At 50.3% G+C, this 9,765-nt stretch overlaps 1 protein-coding gene across 1 annotated transcript; it reads right to left on the reverse strand.

The window, feature by feature from the left end:
* Positions 1–290: 290 nt before the first annotated feature.
* LOC306819509 (uncharacterized protein) lies at positions 291–8,372 on the reverse strand (the record flags this gene model as incomplete). Its single annotated transcript, XM_079373320.1, has 3 exons — positions 7,726–8,372; positions 5,457–5,675; positions 291–424 (listed from the first exon to the last, which is right to left on the reverse strand). The coding sequence occupies exons 1-3, from the start codon at positions 7,895–7,897 to the stop codon at positions 291–293; spliced, it is 525 nt and encodes a 174-aa protein (XP_079229446.1). The 5' UTR covers positions 7,898–8,372.
* Positions 8,373–9,765: the final 1,393 nt, after the last annotated feature.

The raw sequence follows: 9,765 nt of genomic DNA on the forward strand, positions 1-9,765 counted from the left end.
CAGGAAGTGACCAGAGGCGCTGACAGGAAGTGACCAGAGGCACAGACAGGAAGTGACCAGAGGCACTGACAGGAAGTGACCAGAGGAACTGACAGGAAGTGACCAGAGGCACTGACAGGAAGTGACCAGAGGAACAGACAGGAAGTGACCAGAGGCACTGACAGGAAGTGACCAGAGGCACTGACAGGAAGTGACCAGAGGCACAGACAGGAAGTGACCAGAGGCAGTTTCAACAAACGTCTGAGGGCTTTCAAAGTCATTTACAGATCTCTGCCGTGTGGATGAGCATGTTACGTGAAGTGGACGATGAAGGCGGAGTCAATGAGGTGACGCTGATGGCGAGGAGGAAAGCACATCACAGCGAAGAACGGCGTCCTGCTGAGAGCACGGGGAAGAGACGAGAGCTGTGCTGCTGCACACTTTACTGACAAAGAGGACGAAGAGATCCACAATCATCATGAGAGGAATGAGTGTCTCATCAGTACACCCCCCCCCCCCCCGACATGGAGCTTCGTGACTTCAGGTGAGTTTTTAATATCAATAAAGCGTGGTGTCACGCCGCGGCGGCAGGAAGCTCCTCATCGACTCGTCAGAGTCAACGAGCTGCATCGATGCGACGCTCAGACGGCGGGAGCGTGGAGCTTATTGACGGGCACAAGCACCCACTTCAGCACATTTGGGAGAATGATTGGAGTGCTTGTTGTGTGCGAGCGCACGGAACGCATGCGTGCGTCCTCACGGCGAGCTGTGAGAGGCGATGAAAGATTGATGCTCAGCCGAGCTCTAAATCATGCATGCAAATGGATATGTTCTGCTAATGTACAGCGGAGAGGAAGCGGGCCAGATGTGCACGAGAACAGATGTTTGAAAACACAAACACACTCCAATTTGTCTGACTGAAGAACGTCCACTGACAGGACGCAGTCACATGACCCGTACCCCTCGAGTCCTGTTTGCTGCCGTCATGAACGACCACGGGGACACAGCGTGGACGGCCTTCGTTATGGTTCTGTCTGTATCTGTAACACGACTCAGACTCAGGGACGGAGCGCTCATGTTCCCTCTTATTGTCCCGCCTGTCTTGTAAACTGAGCACGCTCCATGACCAGGTACAGTCATGCGTGATGTTACGTACAGAGGTAACCATGTTAAACCCTGTTTCCACCGAGCGGTCCGGCTCGGTTTGTGGAGCGTTTTTCTCCCTTGTTGAATTTCTTAGTTAGCGGTTAGCTGTTAGCTGTTAGCTGTTAGCAGTTAGCTGTTAGCGGTTAGCGGTTAGCTGCTATCATATGACGCTATTTACACAGCGGCTATCGTCATTCGGCTTACACGCTGCCGACCAAATAGGGCACGGGTGGCTGTGGAAACACAAACGGGATCGGGCTAAATCGAACCAAACCGTACCGATCCGTACCGGACTGCTGTGTGGAAACGGGGCTTTAGTTAGTGTGTGTGTGTGTGTGGGGGGGGGGGGGGGGGTTGTGCTTTAGCATGGTGTGTTGTGAGTGTCTGATAACGTTACAGAATCCAGTATCCCACCAAGACCTGAACTCCAACCAGGACCGTCCTCACTGAGCTTCATCAGGTGCACAAACACTCACTGAGCCGACACTTTACAGACTGCAGATCTCCTTCTGCGGAGTTAAGTGGCAGATTTTATCGGCGGAGTTCGACGGCTTTAAAGCGAGAGACGTCATGCAGATTTGTGTTTTTAAATAAACATCTTTCTCTCTCTGCGTGAGGCGTGTGTCAGACACTGTCAGAGTAACACGACGGCACTCCCTGAGTCCAAACATCAACGTCAAAACTGCAGAGCTAGAAAAGCCCCTGCTGAGGACGCAGACCGGCTCAGAGCTGCAGGCGAACATCAGCAGCATCTGAACCCTCAGCACGCCACCCTACAGCAGCGTGCTGTGGCGTGAGGACGGTCAGTGCTGCAGCTTGTGTTGGATCATCAAAACAAGCAGTGATCCCTGAAACTACTGAAGGGCTCCTGATGGATCTCTCAATAAATATTTGGATCTGCACCGGAGCTTAATGTCCAAATAAAGCCGGGGAGGATGGGAGCGTGTAAGTGCGGCGATACTGTGCTCGCTCTCATTAAAGAATACGAGCTTCAGATGGTGCGGGAGCTGGAGGCTGTGCAGCTGCGAGTCTGTCCAACATTTAGAAAGTCTCTCATCTGAAGTTTGGAGGCGGAGCGAGGAGACGATTAGAAGGGTCAACATCTTATATGAGACAAATGAGCGAGCTGATGTGGAGCCGCGCGGACTCGTGCACTTTGATGCTCCATTTAGCAGGAAGACAAAATCAAGCCATCCCCGGCGCCGAGCTCCTCTAAAGACGCACGCTCGTTACGGAGTCACATAAGAAGAGGAAGAAGCTCGAGCTCAAAATAGACAATGTGCTTTTCCTGCCGACTCCTCAGCAGCTGTGATGTGATTCTGAATAAGCGAGGGAACATCAGAGGCTGAAATCCCCACAAACACATTCGACACATGACATTTCCCTCTAACGCTAAAGCAAAGCACAATAACTCTGAAGCCTAGAGAGGCTCACATTAGCTGAACACACACCACAAACAAATCCTCCCTATCAAAGCTTTCTGGAGTCTGAGATGATAAAAAACTTTTCACACAACAAGACGACGGAGGAAGCCAAAAAAATGTCTGTGCTGATTTTATTCCTCAACATCTCAAACATCAAACACACAACTGGAAACTAAAGGTCACATATTTAAAGCCCATCCTCTCCGTCTTCTGCCTGCTCAAACAGGCTGTTTGGAGATGTTCCCTTCATGACATCACAAAGGGCAGTAGCCCCTCCCCTTCATGACATCACAAAGGGCAGTAGCCCCTCCCCCAGGTGGGTGACACTCCCACAGCTAGGTGTTTGTTCTGCCCTCTGAGTCTGCCTTCTCACCGTAAACAATAGGACATGGAGCCAGAAAGCAGCGAGTACACCCGAGCCCTTCCAGAGAGGGGGCGTGGTCAGACACAGCTCATTTACATATTTAAAGCTACACACACAGAAACAGCCTGTTGTGAGCAGGGCTGAAATAGAGGGGGCGTGGCCGATCTTTGATTTCTAACCCCTCGTGTCCATCCTGCGTTATTACCCAGCAGAAAAGCACACGTCCACCCCGTCTCCATGACAACAGGCCGCTGTGCGACCCGACACTACTACGTCACTTTTTACACCATGTTTTGTATTTGAGGTCGTTGTTACCCGATCAGACACGGAGCGTCGTGTCGGCAGCAAAACTACAACATCAAACATTTGGAGAAGAACGCCGGTGACATTTTACTTCCACACTTGATTAACAGACAATCTCTGAGGTGCACAGAAGTAGGTGGGACGAGACCCCCCACCAACATCAAGGCCCCCCCCCGCTCCCCGCCTCGCTCACACTGAACCTGATGCTGTTTGTGTTCTGCATCATTAGGTCTCATTAAGGACCCGCTCCTGGTGCTGAAACCAACTCTAATAACCTGAAACAAGAGAATTAACAGGCTGATCACATAAAGCGCTCAGCTCCTGATTTCATCAGTCAAACTAAAAACAACAGCAATTATATTTCCTGATGACAGATACAACTGCCTCCGTTATTACTCATGTTCCCATCATGCACCTCTCTCCAGCGCTAATACAAACAGTAAGTGACAAAAATGAACGTAGTCTCTGCCTCTGATCCGAGGTCAGGTCGCCCCCCCCCCCCCTCGCAGAAGCCTGATCCAGCTCCTGCTCCTGGAGGACCCGAGGCGTTCCCAGACCAGACGGGATCTGGAATCCCTCCAGTGAGATCTGGGTCTACCCCCGGGCTCTCCTCCCAGTGGGAGGATCCTGATCAGAACCAGTTCCACTAAGCTCCTCCCCCTCTCTCTAAAGCTGAGCTCCTCCAGAGAAAAGTCTTTTTGTCCACTTTGTATCCGAGATGCCTTTTTCACCGTCACTACCACAAGGTCACGACCAGCAGGGGGGGGCTGAACTGAAGACTGACCCGTACAGCAGGAGCCAATCAACAAGACCCCGAGATACTAAGATCCTTCACTTCAGGATCTAAGACGAGGACTCACTCCCCACCTGGAGGAAGCAGTCCACCAGAGGACCATGGTCTGGGTCACACATGCCCCCTAACCAGACTCCTTTGTGTCTCAGGTTGAATAGAAAGAGGGAGACGCTGCTCTGTAGTTTTTATATGTGGTTGTTATTGTGTTCACTGCTTCTGATGAACACACCACATCACTTCATTATTTTTACAGCCCTGACAAACAGCCATCATGCTGATTTATGGAGCTGCTGATCATTTAAGGCAAACACAGCAGAGACCTGAAGGCTCCCTCTTCCACTCTTTAATCCAACCACACAGTGTTCGACAGCAGTCTGCGGGCTCACCAGGGTTTTAGGGGTCAACAAGTCAGCCGGCCAATCAGAAGAAGCAGGAGTCGGTGATTGTAAACTGCATGCAAACCAATCTTTAAATGGACTCATCAACAATGTCAAACATTGTCCTCCTTCTAACTTTAGATTCTGCTCCTGAATGCTCTGGATTTGATTGGACCAGAGAAGGTAGGCGGGGCTTTGAAGGCCGTTTTGGACGCCCCTGGGTTTGCCAGATATGAGAGCAGTTATCAGGTGAACAGGTGTTGCAGCGATGGAAGCGGGCAGTGGAACTGCTTCAGATAGAAGTGATTGTACCCGAGCTAGAAAGCCTCTGCATGTTTCTAATAAGCTCCAGCAGCAGAAAGCTGCTCAAACTAGGATCAATGTTGGAGATGAAACATGGAGAGAGGTTAGAACGCAGAAAGCTTTACAGACCCATGCAGAGCTGGCTAAACACTGAAGCTACAGTGTCCACCACATGCAGAGCTGGCTAAACACTGAAGCTACAGTGTCTCTCCATGCAGAGCTGGCTAAACACTGAAGCTACAGTGTCTCTACATGCAGAGCTGGCTAAACACTGAAGCTACAGTGTCTCTACATGCAGAGCTGGCTAAACACTGAAGCTACAGTGTCCACCACATGCAGAGCTGGCTAAACACTGAAGCTACAGTGTCCACCACATGCAGAGCTGGCTAAACACTGAAGCTACAGTGTCCACCACATGCAGAGCTGGCTAAACACTGAAGCTACAGTGTCTCTCCATGCAGAGCTGGCTAAACACTGAAGCTACAGTGTCCACCACATGCTGACCTGTGTGAGACGAGGGGGCGGAGCCAGACAGCTCTCTGTGATGATTAGAGTTTAGACTGCAGTACTCATTTTAAACACTAGGGGGCGGAGCTACAGACTGCTCCTCATATTTTATGGTTCAGACTTCAGATTGATCAAGAAGATGCAAAAAACCAGGAAACCAAACTCCACCAACAACGACCAAAGACAGAAGAACTTTGAACAGTCCTGACGAGCAGAACAACCACGAGAGCTTTTTTTAAAATCACAGCAAAAGCAAAGACCTCTAAAGACCGTCGACCTCGACAGAGCTGGATCAGGTTCTGCAGCCAGCCACACAGGTCCAATAAAACTGAACTGGATCAGAGCGGCTCCTACCTCGATGAGGAAGTCCCCCGTCCTGAGTCCCGCCTGCCATGCCACCCCTCCCTCGTCCACCGACTCCAGGTACTGCAGCGCGGGGAAGGCGGGCGTGGGAGTGAACTCCTCGATGGGCGTATCCGCTGCACGGGGAGAGCAGACAGACGTGGTTAGGAGGAGGAAACGTAAACAGTGAAGAATGCAACAGTTTCATGTGGGCTTCAAATCTCAGCGAGGTCACAACAAGTCTCAGTGTCGGAGTCCTGCTCAGTCACAGGCTGACCTCCCCTCCCCCCTATAAACCCCCGTGGTCTCAAGTTTCTCTCTTCCTGCGGTCAAACATCACAGAGCGAGCTCGATCGGGCTCATCTTGTTTCCTCGGATTCTCCACAAATAAACCCCTTTAATCACTTTCATGATAATCTTATGATGGAGGACTTAAAGTAGACACGACGCTCACACGTGGCAGCTTTCTTGACTTCAGATCCTTTAAAAGATTGAAATCCCGAGAACACTCTGAAGCTGAGAGCCTCCGTAGTGACTGCACGCTCACGGAGACGCTCGAGAGAACGCCGAGCGACACGAGGTGCAGGACGCACAGGAAGAGGAGCTCGGTGTGACGAGACCTGAAAGCTCTTTGTAAGTCCAGGAAGTGTTCCAGGTTCTGTCAGGAGCCAGTACGGAGGTTCAGAGAGGAAAAGTGCTGAAAACAATGGAGCCTCACGCTGTGTGTTTACGCTGCAGGGCCCAGTGGAAGCAAACACAGTTAACGATCTTCAAACACATCATGCATGAAGAAGATGATTGTACGCACATGCACGCCAAAACATTATTTTTATTGGTGATGTTTTTAATGTCGCAGTCGTCTTAACTTTTCCCCAACAGTTTGAGCATCCAGCCTGCTCTGTTCCAGCGCCCCCCCCCTCCCTCCCTCTCCCTCCCTCTCCCTCCCTTTGCTCTCGGGGAGGTTAAAAAATATTGTGGTTGGGAAGAAACCAGTGGTGACAAGTGACACTTCCTATAAATCATCCTCCTACTGGAAGACAGAGAGCGCGGGCTCGTGCGCGGGGTTTCACGAGGGCATTTGCACGATTGTGATGAGTGTGTTTCTTTAGGTGTCGTCCTGCGTGTGACACCGAGGGGGGAGAGAGAGGGATGGATGGAGAGTTAAAAAAGAGAGAGAGAAACGCAGAGAGCAAAGACAGGATGTGAGCTTATGTGACAGCTCGAGCATCAGTGCATGTTTGCATGCTCGTGCACGTGTGTGTGTGTGTGTGTGTGTTCACCCCCGTGCAGGATAAGCTATGCTGGGTCAGTTCCCCCGGGGTGATAGCAGAGTGTGTCAGAGTGACTACTAGAACATTCCTCTTGTTTTTCTCTCCTCTCCCTCCATGTCAGTCCCTCTCTCCGTCTCCTGCCTCCCCCTCTTTTGTCTCTCTCCGTCTTAAAAAAAACATGAATTTACTAAATTTACCTCTCGACAGTAACCACGGTGTGGACCAATAGCACGGCACGGCACAGTTGTGGAATGCAACGTGGATTATGACATGGTGAGAATCGTCATAGAAACCGACGCAGCAGCTCATACTGGCTATTTTTAGAGGCAATCTCACGGCCTGGTGGAACATCAAACCGCCTGGATAGGTCAGTCAGATCACAACCGCTCATGATGTGGAGGGAAGAGGTGGATGATGGCGAGCGCTACGGAGCAGGTGCTCGTCAAACACGAAGTGAAAGCTGATTCTTTCTGGATTTTTTTTTTTTTTCCTGCATTCCCGTTGATTTTCCCAATGATGTCATGTTTACATCAGAAGTGGAAGTGCTTTAAAAACACATCACTACAAAAAGCGGGCAAGTTCAGGAGGGTGACAGCTGTAACTATGACAACAACATGCCACCAAAGTGTGTGTGTGGTGCTCGCAGAGGTCACAATAAAGTTGTCTTTTAAACATGTGCATGTTTGTGCATGCTTTTATAGTGGGCGTCTTCAACATTTACTTCATGCATTCTCACACACACGAGATCTAAGATGGTGTGAGATGAGTCAAAACGCACAAAATTGCACCATTTTGCAGGAACACACACACACATGATGCAGAGAAGTTAATTGAATAATTCGATGTCAATGAGGGTGAGAGGCAGACAGAAACAAACAGGACACAAAAAGCAGAAAAAAGTAAGAAATGCTCCTACCTTTGGCTCCCCGCAGCACGAATCCAAAGCCCTCATTCTCCTTCTTCTGGAGCACCACCGTCTTCTCGTCCACCACGCAGTCACTGTGGAGGAGATGCCGAGCAGAGCGCCCGTTAGCACAGCCCATCATCCGCAGCATAGCCACGGACGCCCTGCCCGAGTGGAGGTTCATGCTGCTGGAGGAGAGCTAGTCCGGCCAGGGCAGGGCAGGGCAACCCCGACCCCACCCCACCACCACCACCACTGCCGCCGCCCCCTCCTCCTCCCCCTCCTCCTCCTCCTCCTCTGGCCGGCCTCTATCTCTATCAGACGGTATGACAGCGGCCCCGGCAGCCCGGCGACAGCATCTCCACAAAACAGACGACCCAGAAGAAAAAAAAAGAGAGGGAGACTACGACGGAAGAGACGCGCCTCCCTCCCCTCCTCACCGCTGCTGCTCCCCTCCTGCCGCCGCCGCTCCCGCCGCAGCTGCAGCCGAGACGCGCGGTCGGCAGCGCGGTTACCCCCGCCGCTCCTGCCGGCGGCGAGGCAGGGCTGCACCGTCGAGAAGAAGCGACATCAAGCCGGTGGAGACAGCGGCTAAAAGCTTCTGATGAGGCGGGGAGGAAGGCTGAAGCTCGTCGGGCTGGTGGGGTGGGGGGGGGATGGAGGGAGAGAAAGCGAAAGGGAGGGAGGGAGCGCTGTGGATGATGTCTAGGTGCGCGGTGCTCTGCAATCTGCGAACAGCTTTAGAAGCGATAGCTGGTGGGGAGGGTGTGTGTGTGAAGGTGTGTGTGTGTGTTTGTGGAAGGAACAGAGAAATAGCGTGCGTGGAAAGGACGTGACGATGAGGTGTCGTAATTTACCCAGCTGACAGATCTTCATCGACTTGTTGAAAATCCTGCCGAAAGTTTGACGGCTGCAAGTTTTATTCACAGACATTCCCTTTTTGTTTCCAGGTCAGTCACGTGTTGGGAGATAAAACCATAAAACCAAGACCTGTAGTCTATCCACGGGTGTCACAGTGGGGGGCCTGATGGAGGATGAAATCAATCTGCAGTTTTGGTTTGGATTTGTTTCCTCCTTATTCCGGTCAGTCTGTTACACATCAGGCTAACACAATCATCATGAGGAATAAAGAGGGCTGGGAAGTCAACAGTTGATGAAAAATTGTTGTTGGGTCTTTTAATTTCCCCAAATCTGTCATTTGTAAAATTACGTTGGCAAACTGGTGATTTGTGTGTCAGACTGCACGAACGTTCTTCACATCTGACGCACAATTAAAAACTTTGCCAACATAATTCCTGCTGGACTAATTATTCTCTCATGCCTTTTTGTTTTATGGGTTTTCAAGTTTTGTCCAAAAGTTTAAAACAGTACAAAGTTTTTATACTGAAATTTCATAAAGACATCCTAACGAAACATCCGAGAGAGAAAATGTTATTTTATACTGCAAACATTAAAACTTAAAGGGAGAATGATCGACATGTTCCACATTAATAAATCCTAACTCCACTCTCTCTCTCTGTGTAAATGTGTGAGTCCTGACTGTCTGCAGTGAGGGAGAAGCTGGAGTCCTGCTGGCTGTGTTTGTTGTCAGAGCTGTGTTTACATGGCTCCTCCCCCTTGTGTATAAAAGCTGTTTGAGTCAAGAAGAAGAAGAACATACTCACTGATTATTAGGATCATTCTGAGTCAGTTTACATGAAGCTTCATGACAACAGGCCTCTGCTCTGCTGAGTGAAAGTCCTCTGAGCTTCTTTAAATACTTCAAATTAATTTACAATTAGTTTAAGGCCTGCTGCTGAAGAGGGCCATGTGAGCCGAAATGAGACGCTAAGGGCTCCTAAAAAAGTTTCAGTAGCTAACCCTTGCAACACGCGTAGCAGAGCATTAAAGTTGAGCAGGTGTGGAAGTTATTCGTTTGATATATAAAAGCCTTGAGAGGACATTTTGCAGAGAAATCTGTTCACTCGCTTGGCTGGCATGTCAGCAGAACGATCACATGTCTGTTAGCAAACATCAGCTCAGCGCGTATACAAGAAGCTAGAGATGTGTTTC

Source organism: Symphodus melops, assembly GCF_947650265.1.
Source record: "Symphodus melops genome assembly, contig: scaffold_404, whole genome shotgun sequence".
Lineage (NCBI taxonomy): Eukaryota > Metazoa > Chordata > Actinopteri > Labriformes > Labridae > Symphodus > Symphodus melops.